At 38.1% G+C, this 14,915-nt stretch overlaps 1 protein-coding gene across 2 annotated transcripts; it reads right to left on the bottom strand.

Annotated features, from left to right (window-relative positions):
- Positions 1 to 511: 511 nt before the first annotated feature.
- Positions 512 to 14,911, bottom strand: LOC145464571 (lysosomal dipeptide transporter MFSD1-like). 2 transcript variants are annotated; one of them, XM_081448506.1, is made up of 18 exons: positions 13,811 to 14,086; positions 13,616 to 13,691; positions 13,450 to 13,474; positions 11,629 to 11,774; positions 10,845 to 10,900; positions 10,133 to 10,253; positions 9,565 to 9,587; positions 8,777 to 8,862; positions 8,552 to 8,624; positions 8,076 to 8,158; positions 7,561 to 7,593; positions 7,170 to 7,270; positions 6,587 to 6,707; positions 5,264 to 5,404; positions 4,730 to 4,778; positions 3,789 to 3,876; positions 3,252 to 3,351; positions 512 to 2,682 (listed from the first exon to the last, which is right to left on the bottom strand). In XM_081448506.1, exons 1-18 carry the CDS (start codon positions 14,067 to 14,069, stop codon positions 2,542 to 2,544), a joined length of 1,722 nt encoding a protein of 573 aa, XP_081304632.1. In that variant the 5' UTR covers positions 14,070 to 14,086; the 3' UTR covers positions 512 to 2,541. The 2 variants fall into 2 exon arrangements, 1 of the variants encoding a protein (XP_081304632.1); XR_014041440.1 differs by lacking the exons at positions 512 to 2,682; positions 3,252 to 3,351 and having other exon boundaries at positions 3,790 to 4,442; positions 4,485 to 4,778; positions 13,811 to 14,911.
- Between the last annotated feature and the right edge of the window lie 4 nt (positions 14,912 to 14,915).

Here is a 14,915-nt window from a genome sequence, read left to right on the forward strand (position 1 = left end):
TTAGAGTTAAACAATTTAAAAAAGAAAAAGTTGTCTACCATTTACTAGCTCATTATCAGTCTCCGTGGCGGATATAGGGGGGTGGCCCGGGGGGCATGTAGTAACATCCCATGTTTTCAGAAATCAAATGCTTTACTTGTTCTAAATTTCTGCAACATACTCGTTCAAAATTATTAATGTCCTGTTTGAGCCCAGGTTGTAGAGTAACAGAACCCCTTACTCTCGGATTTAACAGGCTTTCTATGAAGCATGACGCTAATTCCAGGTCTAGCCTGTTACCTACCTGTTTTTTTTCTGTTTCTGTCACCAGCTATGATGAAGAACCGTCCGTTTGGTCTTAGTTGTAGCTATGCAGTATTTTTCGCAAGCAACTTATTGCGAACATATAATTTTGATCTAGCTACAGTATCGAAAATTGTATAAGACTGGAAAGGAAGTAAGAGATGGCGTTTATTTCATGTCACATGAAAACTTTTATATTATGTCTCGAGTTTGTCGCTGTCCCTAGAGCTACAAAAGCGAAGTTCCATACTGCGGAGCAATATTGAAAATGCGGCAGAACAAAGGCCTTATACAGTTTTAACATGGTGGTGGCCATAGGCGTACGAGCTGGGGGGAGGGGGGGGAGGACGAGGGGGGCAAATTTGTTAGACTTGACTCTGAGCATACGCAGAGTGAAGGGAAGTCCGTGAGACTTCCTGTGTTGGACCTTGTTATGGGTGGGTCATTGGAAGAGTGAGGGATGTATATCACACCAATCAGATTGGGGCTGCTAAGAACAACCAATCAAACTGCCTCTTGTAAAGATGAACCATGTGTTTGAAGATTTCACCTCGATTTTAGAACGGCAATCTTTGTTTTGCTATAAACAGGAGCAGGTTTTCTTGCATTGGTTTTATTCCGACATTTTCCGATACTGCGTTTACTGTGGTAAGCCGAGAACTTTGTGGGTGGGTTTCAAAAGAATTTAGAATTCGATAATCAGCCGAAGAATCTAAGTCTTAGGCATACGCAATTTTTTTCAGGTGGGAATGCAAGATAGATCTCAATCAAGTAGCGCTGTTTACTCGTTGAAACGTTTCTTGGAATAAATACTGAGATACTCATTTGAAGTGGTTTTCTCTGTCAAAACCAAATTACGGACGGCTTGTTACGAATGAGAGCACTGCTCAGTTTTGAAATTTGTTTTTGTTGCATTTAAATGAAACAAGATCTTTTTATTTGTTAGTTACAAATATTGATAAATTTCTCAATAAGTAAATAATATTACAATCTGTAACCTTTTAATTATTATTTTAATTTGTTTTCTTTCTTTTACTAGAGATATCTTTGTTTAGACACCTTATAATTTGTCAATCTCACAATAAAATGTTACCATAATACTATGAGTAACAAATTACTCCTAAATTCTAACACACACTTTCATCATAAATTTCTCCCTTCTTAAGTGATATTACAGCCTAGAACCCTTGTGGCTCTCCGAATTGAGTCAACCATGCAATATGCACAAAAAGTCCTGCCTGTTAACGCCACACATTCTCAGGTAAATAATTATTTTTTTACAAAACGCTACTTAATTATCATCAGCAATTATTTTCCATGCAAGTTATTCAAGCAAAGTACAATTCTAGAACCTGTTAAAAGCATGTTTAGCTCATGGTTAGCTCTTATGTAGGACAAGATGACCTTTAATTGCAGTTTTACTCTTATTAACTTCATCTCATGGAATTAATATAAGAAAAAAAAAACACCCAAGACGTTACCAAAAAATATTTAAACATCACTGCTGGAAGAACCCTTAATCCTTTTTTAAGTCAGAGGGGTTTAAGACAAATTTGGCAAATTTCTTGGATAAAATTGTACTTAACAATTAGATTTGCTGTCAGTTTCCATGAGGTGATAGTTGCTGAGGCCGAGGGCTGAATCAACTATCACCTCATAGAGATTGAGAGCGAATGATCTAATTGTGTTAAAAGAATTCTCACTGAAATTTGCTCCAAACAACGGTTTCCATTTTTTCCCCGTCTTCGTTTTGAACTTCACGCTTTAGAAAAGTCGCGCGGACGAAATTTTAATTTGAAATTTGCGGCTGTGTGCCTCCGCTCATCAGTTTTCCCCCCACAATTTTGGGATATTACATTCAAGAAAATGTGAATATCCTTCTTTCAGTCTTCTCAGGAATTTGATTATCCATTTGTTTCTAAATGTTCCTTCAAAACTTCGGAGAAATGATGCGACGTCGCCATTTTTTGACCACATCAAGCTACTGCACACTAATGGCTGAAAGTGTACAATGGCTCGGCCAATCAGATCGCAGCATTTGCATTAGTATACTAGTAGAATTCTAAAAAAATAGATAGAAAACAAAATTAAGTACAGCTCAACAGCTTTCAATGGTCACACTTATTGTATCTGCAAAAACATTAAATTGCAGCAACACGTTTATACACAATTTAATATTTACTGCAAGTAGAAACGAATAAGCTTCAGAAAATACTACAGAAGATGACTGCTTATGGCCCAGTAGGTTTCATTATTGAATTAATTGATGGATGTTGATGAATCGTAAAGAAGTGCATCCTTATTAGTGTATCCTTCTGTTGAGATTGACCCATAAGTATTGACTGGACCCTCCAGTAATGCATCGTCCTTTTTTCTTGGTGATCGATTTAGAACACCACCCTAGGAACAAAAACAATACTTGAATTTCATATATTTCACACTGGTTGGTGAATGGAAGTACAACGTGATGCTGAGTGTAGTCTTCTGTTTTTCTTATCTTAGGTAAGACAATGCACTCAGTGATACACAATTTACCCATCTCCTGACACGTTAAAAGTGACGCTACACATGCTACAAAAGTAACCGCCACACTACCGTAAACTTCAGGAGCAACGTTTGGCTGGGAATTACCTCAGGACAGCCAAAGTGTATGTGCAGTACATTCTAAGAAACTCAATTAGGTATTAAATTTTCCAAGCTACTTTTAATATCCAAAGGATGGAGATAGAAGAAAAATACTTTACAAGGTCATGTCAACATAATCCTTTCACGCTAGCCTGAAAGACGTATGTGAACTCTACAACAACTGTACGTTTTAACATAAAGTTCTGAAAACATTCAGTCAGTCTTTCAGACTGACAAAATGCAAAATATTGGTTCGTACGTTATGGGGCGGTGACCAGCTCATGTTTTTTTCCATGACCTGCACAACTGATAGGACTGAATACGTGAAAAGACTTCTTTATTACCTTTCTTTTGTCATTAATGTTTACTAAAACAGCGAAGGTTACGCAGGCCAGAGTATTTGCCAAGAGAAAAATCATAACATACTTCCACTTTTCTGTGGAACTGGAAAGAAACAGATGAAAAAAATTATCTTTACACCTCAGTTTTTAGTTGGATCATATAATTAAGGTAAAAAAAAAAATCACTTTATTTAAGTGTCCAAGTGTGTAGCACTGCTGTGCTAATTGTGAACACTGAAACAAACAAACAAATACAGTAAATTAAACAGAAACTTGTTAAAAATCCTAAGTGGCGGGAGGCTGACCAGTTGGCTATTTACAAAGTGTGGTGGAGTTGAATCTGGGATCACCAAACACAAATCCATCTAGTGGCATGGAGGAGTTGAACTCGAGATCTCCGGATTACAAATCCAGCACCCTACCCACCAGTGGCAGGGAAAAGGATTTGAACTCGGGACCTCCGGATTACAAATCCAGCGCCCTAACCACTAGGCAATGCCACCTTCATTGTAAAGTGAAAGGCTAAGCAAAGAGACTTACATTATAAGATCGAGCATTTTTCCTACAATGATGTTGGCTATTCCCATACCGATCATCTGAATGGACGTGGTTAATCCCAGAGCAGTTCCTTCAGGAGAATAAAATACACAGTTTGCAAAGAGTATCTTCAAATAAAGTTAACATTTCTGCAGCTGTGTTTCATTATCATTATTTTCAGGGTTGCCACAAGTCAGGAAATGGTCAGGGAAAAAAATAATTCTTCAAGGTAAGAGAGAAGTCAGGGAATTTTTATTTTGAGTCAATTTTGAAGAAAAGTAGGGGAAGATTGAAATAATTTAACACCAATGAAGGCTGGTAGAAACATTTGGGGCCTCTGTGATCTCCACAATATTTTTACGTAATGAAGAACGAAAATTTTTTGAAAACTTATCAGTCTTAAAGAAAGAAAGGAAAGGACGGCTGTAAAACGAGTCTAGAAGCTGCTTTTATAACTGATACTTTGTATTTATTTGGTCAGGGAAATTGTGTTTTTATCAGGGAAAAGTCAGGGAATTTTGAAACGTTCTGGCTGTGGCAACAATGATTTTACATGTAGTGCTAGGTGTATTAAGCATGCCTGCATAGGCTGCTACCCCATTACAAGAAGGACCCCCAGTAGTTTGTCACGTTATGTGCTGCTACCCATTTATACACCTGACCTGGGTGGAGAGAGGCACTGTGAGGGAGAAGTAACACCTGACCTGGGTGGAGAGAAGCACTGTGAGAGAGAAGTGTCTGCCCAAGAATACAACATAATGATCCCATCCTAGGCCCAAACCCTGACCAATGCACTAACCGTTAGGCTGACACATCTCCCCCCAGCTTCCAATAGACTTAAAAAAGGTGGAGATCATAAGCATCTTTCTGAAGTTAAATACAGTGCACTATATTTCGTTGACAGGGGAAAAAGAACTGCATGAAGCCAGATAGGCCAGACTTACCAACAGTTGCCTGTTCTACAATAAGTGGGAAAGAAGGCCAAAGAGATGCCTACAGCGAAAAAAAAAAGAGATAAGTATGTTTTAGATAATATTGTCCCTCAGTTCAATTGTTAACTGAAATGAAGAACTTGGAATAATCTGCAATTATCATATTACATCTCATCAGGTTCAAGACAGAGAAAAGAAAAGAAAGATCTGCCCAAACAAATTCCTGTACGAAATACAGTGCTCAAGAAAAGCATTAATATACCATCACACACTATGACAGACACAAGGGAGAGACTGGCTGTGCAAACAAAAATATATTTATTGATAACATACCGCTAAAAAGAAGAGACCCATGGGTAGGGTGGGTTGGGTCTTTCTTGACGCTACTGACACACGATTGCTATGATAGAACTAGCTGACATGGCACACGCTATATCTGGCAATTTTTGTTAAAGCTTATGGAGCACCTTGCCCAAACTTAAGTGCTGAGTTGGTTTGTTTTATGTATTAAGAAATGCTTTGGCTCTAGTGAGCCCTTTCACTTACAGCAGCTATAGAGTAAGTGAAACCAAGCCAGATGGTAGGTATTAGAGGATGAACACTTGGTGCAAATGCCAAAAATCCGTACACGGGGATTGTTAAGAATGCACAAAGAAATATCAGAATCCCTCGTCTGCCAAAATTATCCTGTTGATAAATAATACACACTAGATATTAGTAGCAATTCCTGATATCAAAAATGTGTTTCTTATTTATTTCACAAGTTAATTGAGCATTCAAACATTGCACAAATCAAGTGAACAAAACCCTACTATGTCTTAAAAGCTTACAAAACAAATTCTCCATAATTATGTTAAAACTGATTACAGTGCAACTTCTTGAACCGAGCCACCTAGCAGAAAACTAACATATCAAAACGTAACTCTTTTTTATGTGGAATGAAGTAAAGATTAGTTTGACATGAATACGTGATCAACTTAGCCATCGAGCAGGCTCTAGTGTTCAAGTTCTGCCCTCAAGTGGTGCTATCTGGCTTTTTGCTTTGGCGCATGAGCGAGTTTACGAACAACGCGTGTTGCGGAACGAACAACTTTGTGGGTGGGGTTAGGGGGTTAAAACAAGAGAGCTACTATCAACTCCTCTGTGTATACACCCTACAGATTCAGTCCTTGATGGCAATTATCACAACAATAAATTTCAGTCCAAAAAAATTAATGTGAATTTTTGTTTTGCGACAGCTAAACCATAACCATTAAAAGGGGTACTAAATTTAGGATCTAAAAAACTCAGCAACAAATGGCAAAGTTTCCTGTGAGCTCCACAACTTGCACACTTTTGTTGGGCTTTCAATTCTTTATTCTTCAATAATAATGGTTTATTTTTGAGAAGAAGATCGCCATCCTTTGCTCTCAAGCAACATTCTGATTCAGGGCTTGGCACTAACACTTACCTGCTTTCCACTGGAAAGTAAATTTACATCTTGGAAAGTAAAAAACCGAAAATGAACCAAAATTCTTAACCGATCTGGGAGGTAAATTTTGAGCTATCCTGGAAAGTAGCTTTTACGGTTAAGGCGTATGGGAAAAACGTGTATATATATATAAAAAAAAATAATCAAATGATAAAAATAACCATCTGACAATGATTTCCCCTCTTCAAAAGGCCAAGTTTACACCATTCTAGCATTTACTGATCTGCCATATATCGAGATACAGTACTGCACTCCATTTTGGAAAGTAAAATTTTGAGATGGAAAGCAAAATTTGAAATCTACGTAAAAAGTTAGTGTCAAGCCTTGTGATTGGTAAACTCTTTCCTAAGTGACCCGGTTCAAGTTGTACTGTAATACATATGTTCAGTGTGACTTACCACAACCAAGCCCATGACAGGACCAAATAACATGGACACCATGTACACACTGCCAGCAATGTAGGCAGACTCTTTCTTGGTAAAGTCAAATGTTGCATTGTAATTCACATAAATGAATTTGCTGAAAACAAAATATTCAGTAATAAATTTGTGACAATAAAAAAAAGAAGACCATGAAGGCATAAGAGTGGCATGTGACCAAGTCTCTTTCAACTGTTTTACAGTCAAATTAACATCAGTTTGGCCAATTAGACATTTTTATAATCAAAATTAATATGCACAATGATGTGGGTGCTTATAGATGGATGATTATTTTTGCACCCATTCCAAGCTGATCCAAACAGCAGTATAGCTAACACAATTGCTTTTTTGACACCCCATTAAGACCAGCTCTTCCCAGGGTGCACATAGTTGCCTTGCTGGTCCAGACTAAATTTCACTTGTTTGTTGGTCACTAAACTCCCTTCAAATCTCTAACTTAAGTGGAAAACAGGAGCTGCTCAATTTTATCTACATGCATAAACTGTAAATACAGTCTAAAGTATAATAAATATGTCAGTAGTCTTGAAAAAATCATGTTTACCTGGCATCAGAAATAAATGGGAAGACTCCGTTGTAAAAGAACATGAGACAGAATGCTAGAAGCCAGAACGAAGACCTGAAGTACCTGATGTCTGTCAGTCTCTGAAACATGCAAAGAGTTTTCCTGAGTGTGCATCGGAATTTTCTTCGGTTTGATTCTAAGATATGTAGGGAAGCCCTGACACAATGACATGACAACAACAAGAAATCTAACATTTTGTAGTAATTAGATGGGCAGATTTTATTACAAATGAAGGCAGCATGATATTATGTCTTGTTTGTATTGCAAACCAGACATAAGTCAAAGGATAGTAAAAATTATGACAAAGGAGTTTTAAGACAAAATGTGAGCCACATTATAAACTCATCCCTCAAACTCAAAAATTGTTTACCACTCTTTTTGATTCAATTTCCATCTCTATTTTCTGTAAGAAAATAAACAAATTTTACTCAGTTACAAATGGAGAAACTGGAGCACATTTTTAAAAATGTTTCAGAGGAATAGAAAATTTCTGACTTCTAACTTTCTAACTTTCTAACTGGAAGATTTCTGAATTTTCAATGGCTCTGTATAGAAGTTGAGTAAAAATTCCCTGCCACAATGCAATTGACTTATCCAGACTACGTACTATAGTTTCAACATCTGTTTTCTGTGACTTGAAACTTGGGACATGAACTTTAAGAGTATGAAAAAATTAATAATACAGTAGAGGGTTCCATTCAGTTCAGTTGCTTACCATCATTTACAAATGTTACAATGTTTCAAATGCTGCCCCTAAAACACTAAAATTTAAACAGTGCATGGCACTCAATCAAGTAAATATGCTAATCAAACTAAGAATTTTGTTACAGAACAATTAAGTTACAACATTATTATTCTAGCTTATAGATCTCTGAAATAGGATACCTTGTTCAACTGCTTCAGTCCAATAACATCCAGTGATGATGCTATAATTGCACACAGGACACCCACCCCACACAGAATGGCCCCTGGATGAACAGAACACAGGGTTTTAAATTTTTACTCACCAGTTTATATGCTATATATAACAAAAATGGAAAGTGGAACAAACAGTGGAAAGCTTCACCTCCAGTCAGCAAAGTGCTGGAGTGTAGACAGTTGTAACTTGCTCAAGTCTACTAAGTAATTTTGCTAGCACTATGAGCCGACACCGCCCGAACATGCTGGATCAGGCAAGAATAGACATAAAAGAGTGAGAAATAGCTCCACCAGTTAAGTCCAAAACAAACCTTTGGAAAGCCGCTGAGAGCCTCGACCGTCTCTGATACTTGACGTCAATGCGATTCAATGAATGTGATGAAATTAATTTTGTACAGTATACTGTTGACATGGGTCAACCAGCAGTCCTCACCATACATTACCTCCCCATAAGGTCCACTGAAGACCATACTTTTCATGAAAACTCTCTGTCAGAAAGAAGTTTAACACACTACCCTAAATGGAATGAGAAGAAAAAAATATTAAATTAACTACATGGCTAATATTTCACTTGGTGGAAACATCTACCAACACAGGGCTTTCATTAAAAGTCAGCAACTGGCTATTACAAGCTTGCAGTAACTATGAAATAATAATCATCAACTTACGAGTCTTGAAAATGCCAGAATACATCCAAAAGCAAATGCAAGCTCCTTTCCTTTAAACCACATAGCAGAAATTCTGTTTTGGACAACTATGGAGAAAAAACAGTTTAATGGGTGGTCAGAATGGCAAGGGTGGAGAGGGTGGCAAGGGTGGCCAGGATGATAAGGGTAGCAAAGATGGCAAGAGTGACAAAGGTGGCAAGGGTAGCCAGGGTGACAAGGGTGGCCAGGGTGACAAGGGTGGCCAGGGTGGCCAGAGTGATAAGGGTGGCAAAGGTGGCGAGAGTGACAAGGGTGGCAAGGGTAGCCAGGGTGACGAGGGTGGCCAGGGTGGCCAGAGTGATAAGGGTGGCAAAGGTGGCGAGAGTGACAAGGGTGGCAAGGGTGGCCAGGGTGACAAGGGTGGCCAGGGTGGCCAGAGTGATAAGGGTGGCAAAGGTGGCGAGAGTGACAAGGGTGGCAAGGGTAGCCAGGGTAGTGAAGGTGACAAAGGTAGCCAGGGCGTGATTTAGAAAAAGTAATGAGGTGTCGTAACAAAACACAAATGTATCAACCAGATCAAGAAATGAGATCAAGAGGGTTCCGACTATACAAATTGTAAACAAAGAACAAGGAGGAGAGAGCTGTTTTATGTACAAATAATTTTAAATGAAAAATTGCATTATACATGTACTACTAACATGCATCTCCCAATGAAGCAAGTTACATTTGTAAACACTAATACATTTTCATGACACACTACATTTTCTTGTATCTACTTTGACTAAAAAGAATGGATGCACGTTTCTTACTTGTTAATGAGCCATTTCCAGATCTGTGGACAAAAACACCATCAACTTAAATTATTAATGAATGACATTTTGTTGCTACTAATAATTGGATTGCAATTTCCCTTATCACATTTTTGGGTAAATGCATTGTAACATTTCATCTATAAATTTTAAACTCCAGCTTCTATTACTGGCATGCATGGTTTCTTTTGTTACAAGCATTCAGGAAGAGTATGATGACATGAAATGTTTATTAACTATTTTTGTAACCATCCAATTCTGTTTAAATTAATTAATACTAATAGTCCTTTTTCCATGTTATTTGGGTTACCCCCTCCCAGCATTTTGTCAGGTTACTGTCATTATTATCAGCTGGAAACCGTTTTCCCTGGGCATTGACAGGCATTGTGAGAGAACTGTGTCTTGCCCAAGAACACAACACATTGATCTTTCCCAGAGCTCAAACCCAAACCAGTCAATTTAGAATCCCATGTACCAATCATTAACAATAAACAAGTGTCCAGACATATCCATGTCTCATAACCACAATGCACAGTTTTACAGGTATTCTGCAACTACTGTAACTTACCCAAAAAGTATTCTTCCCAGTAAAAAAAGTGGGAACATAGCTGACGTCCCCTTGAAGTACAAGCCGATAGCAAACACAGATGTACCAGCCAGACACATGGATGAAAACAACATAGCTCCAACTTAATAGTGGGGAACAAAAATGAATTCAAAGCATTATCAGCATATTGAAAAGAAAGACAAGACGAAAAGCCTGCAACAGCCTGACAAATGAGAAGACAGGTGTTGATACAATGGATATTAAACAGTCATGCCATACTTGGGAAGAGGAGGATATGTTGTTGCTCTGTAAGGCAACTTTAGTAAACAAAACCTGGCTCAGACAATTCTTGTAGACTGGAATTCACTAACGCGGACTATGTCAAGATCATTTGAATGGACACACAAACAAATAAAGGGGACAGTATTTTAAGGGATACAATAATTAAAAGTTTTTTCAGTATCGGATGATATGGATGGGTGGCTTGAAAAAATGGAAAGGAATGCCGGAAAACATGGATATACCAACAAGATCAACTGCACACAAGATAAATGAGAAAAAGAGGGTTCCAAACATATAGTGCAATCAAAGAACAAGGGAGAGGGAGGTTGCTGCATGCACAAATAATTTCATCATAATTCTTGTCCGTAATGCCAGTTGTTCTGCGGTAGGGTTGCACTATACATCAAAAGAAAAAGAGTAATATTGCTCTAACGGTAAAATTAATACTAACTTGGATTTCCTAACTTGTCAATTAGAAACCCAGCAAGTACCACAACTATTGCATTTCTGAAAAAAAGAAGCAGCAATGACAATAGTTGAAGAAGCTAGTCATAAAAGGGGATAAGTGACAATTTTGGTTGCTTTTTTGTTTGCTCCAAATTAGCTGAATTTTTGCACGTGGCCTTCATTTCAGCTGAAAAACATTGCCCTGTAATTTTTTTGCTGGGTTGCTCTTCGTTTTTGAGAAATAATGTAAAAATTTTTGTGAACGGGCTTGAATTTTTGCATGTGATCTTCAATGTAATAGAAAAACGTGGTCCTGTATTTTTGCCGCTGGTGTTTGCTTCACTTTATAAATACTGCTGGGAAAACTGAGTGAATAAAGTATTATCACTATCGCTGTCGCTGTCGCTGTCGCTGTCGCTGTCGCAATCGCAATCGCAATCGCAATCGCTATCACTATCATTATACGTCTTTAACAGCACAAGGGCTACAGGCCTGGTGTTCACCCTACTAACAAAATCCCCTTTCCTGATTCTTTTTAATGACGAAAAATTGAAGCGACTTTGCCAGCAGGGTACCTGACATCAACAGGTAATAGTTTGAAGTCAGATGAATGCCATCATCACTACTTTTCAGTACAACATATGCTCCTTGAGCACATCAAATCAACATTGTTTTTGTTTGACAATATGTTGTTTCATACCACTGTTGCCTTTTCAGGTCTTACAATGCATGATACATTGTACAACATAAGTACTAATATACACACAACAAAATTATTTTTTACTCACGTCCAGGCATATATGGCATAAAGCAGATTAAACTGTGTTTCACTCAGGTCCAGGCCACTGGTACAGTGAGTTCCATTAACATGCACAAGCTCAGGTGGTTTACCATCCACAGTTGTACAGTTCCCTGTGCTATTGGGATGTAATGGCTACAGAAAAACAGACAAAAGAAGCAAATCTATTAATATTGGATATGCAAAGCTACATCCCAAGACTTAACAAAACTTACAGTAGTCACCATCCCAAGACTTCTTCATTAGTGACTACCATAGGTTTTGATCATAGGCTTTGCTCGCCCTATTTTAATCTGAAGCCTGTTCACAGATAGTGCCAACTCTCCCAGAATATCCAGGAGCCTCCTGTATACAGACTGATTCTCCTGCTCTCCAGTACCGGTCACCACTTTTGTTTTGGCCAATGCAATAGCTGTCATTTTCAAGGAAAAATGTTTGGAAAATTTTTTGTCGACGCATTTCTGTAGTTGAATCAGCAGAGTTCTCCTTTTAATGACGCTTTTAGGGTCGAGAAAGTAAAATTGGCAATGTACTTACTTCTTTTTATGTGACACGTGATTGGTGAAAAAAATTCTCCATGATGCGTGTTTTAATAGAAAACTTTGGCTTGATGCGTGATTGGTAACCCCCCCCCTTGCCACCCTCTTAACTGAAGGTAAATTACTGTACAGTTACTGTAATAGATTCTGGAACACGAGTTTTGAATTTGACGAGTACCTGAAGAACCCACATTAGTGTAGTGTTGCCAATTGTAACTTTTAGCCAATCACAAGGCAACAGATATTGTCAGCAGTCTAGCAAACAAACAGCATTTTGAATTCTATCTGTCATGCGTAAGTTATAAACTGGTTAAAACTTATTATGAATAGTAGCCATTCTTATTTAGTTTTGTCCCTGCCTTAAAAATACTCCTTAAAGTGCCTATGAAGTAAAAAATAATTGCTGCTGATTTGAAAGGCTTTTCAAAGTAAAGAAGGATGGCATTTTCCTTTTTGGAATATCTTTTTTCGTTTTAGAGATATTCACGTTTTTGTATTATAAGTGATGATGTCATAGGTGGTTCCACTAAAACAGTTCAACACTCAATCAAGAATATCTCTAGAAATATTAAAGCAGTGTTCTTTAAACTTGGCACCTGAAATGTAAATCAGAAAAGAATCAAAATGACACCCATTGTGCCGTCACCATGACAACAGTTATGCCGCTGGTCCTGTTTTAATTAAAACTAACATTACCAGATTTTATCTTAAACAAGGATCATCCACTCCCAACAATCTAATGGGGAGAGTTAAGACAATATGGGAATCACATGTGTTCCGAGCAAGACCCTCTGTCCCTTTTTGAAGGGTTGCAAATTGGCATATTTGGTTTTTCACAGAAAGAGACTGGAGCCAAAAGTGTTGCCATGGCAACAACACAGAAGGTGTCATTCTGTTTCTTTTGTGATGCACATTTGTGGTGCCAAGTTTGAAGAACACTGCTCCAATATTTCTAGAGATATTCTTGATTCAGTGTTTTACTGTTCAAGTGGAACGACCTATGACATCATCACTTTTCTCATTTGCATAATACAAAAACGTAAATATCTCTAGAACGAAAAAAGATATTCCAAAAAGGGAAATGCCATTCTTCTTTACTTTGAAAAGCCTGTCAAATAAGCAGCAATTATTTTTTACTTCATAGGCACTTTAATTAAACAATAAATGACTTGAAACTAGCATGAAGTGTTTTTATCACAAATTTAACATTAACTGGACAGTGCTGAAATAAGGAGGTAAATAATTTGTGTTCCCAGATACAAAACACTTACCGCTGTAAAAGTCGCCTGTAAGACACTGCAATGGAAAGGAAATATTTATTATTTCCTGCCAGCTTCAATTATTTTCTAAAAATACTATAGAACAAGTAAAAGAATGCGATACTCGATTTTAACCTCAGATACGTAACTCTAGTAGCATTATAATGGAGGGACATACCTTGGCATATCAAAACAAAAGTACGATCCAAATGTTAACATGCACGTGAACATAAGGAGAATGAAACGAAACGGACCTGCAAAAATTCAACATACGTACATCAACTGACAGCTTACTTATAATCACTGTTTTCCACCCTCAAACATGAGAATTGTAACCGAGGCTTGGGGTAAAGTCAAAATAATCATTTCAGACCTCTGCTTGCATGGAAACAGCCTTCCCTTCGCCCAGGAAAAATAGGCTCTATGTCCGCCATGTTAGTCGCGATGACGGCACGTGACGAACGTGACACACACGAAGCGCGCGAGCTCTGGTAATGAGTATCGGGGGTCGGGGTAGCTAGGGGTAGGGAAATCGGGCGGAAAAAAAAATTCATGTACAGTAAGCAACCCACAAGAAATTCCTGCATTGAATGGTGGATAAGATACCACACAGGGGGGAAAAAGTCGTGCATAAAAACTTACCGCGTTTCCCGGCAGACCAGCACCCCCACCACTACCCCGCTCGTCAAGAGCTCCTTTAACAGTTCATCAGAAAGCCCTAAGTTAGTAGCGCTAACAAATATCTGAAGAGTCGGGTGCAGAAAAAAAAAAACATTGAAATTTGCCACATTCGAAATATTTTAACCGTGTTCTTCTGAGATGCTGAAAATCATATGGGGGACAAGTTCGAAAGGTTACACGCTGGCGTTACATATGTATTTTATGGGCTTGACATGGGAAGAAACGGCAACAGCATCAGTCATTACATTGTGAGGACTGATTTTGAAGTCGCTAATTCCGAGGGTACTTACTGTTTAACAGAAAAAAACCGAAAATGCTGGTTTAAACTGAGTCAAATGAACGGTTATTTTGGAGCAAATCCGTGCTTCCTTTCCATTTTCAGTCTCTCCTCAAGGCAAAAGAAAACCCTAAAACTTAGGGTTAGGGTTAGGTAAACGCCATAGCGTACACCCATAAGCAAATAGTAGACGATGAATCAAATAATCAGAGCGCACGCTTTGCTTTAGTTAAGTTATAATCCAAAACGGTAGGTGCCATCTTGTTCGGTTGGATTGTTGATTTTGAACGGGTATTTCATCCACTTTCTTCTGACAAATGGTAAGCACCCGAATAACATGCAATTAAAACGCTATTCTAGAACAAGTTTCATAGAAACCAAAGGACAATTCAGAGCGAACAAGAAGCTTGGGTCTCGTTTCAAGGATACGTATTTTCCAAAGACAAATCACAGCCAGACATGGACATAATTCACTGAGCAAAGAACGTTAGTTTACCGCTTTTAGAAACTGCCAGTGTAT

This window comes from Orbicella franksi, chromosome 12 (assembly GCF_964199315.1).
Source record: "Orbicella franksi chromosome 12, jaOrbFran1.1, whole genome shotgun sequence".
Lineage (NCBI taxonomy): Eukaryota > Metazoa > Cnidaria > Anthozoa > Scleractinia > Merulinidae > Orbicella > Orbicella franksi.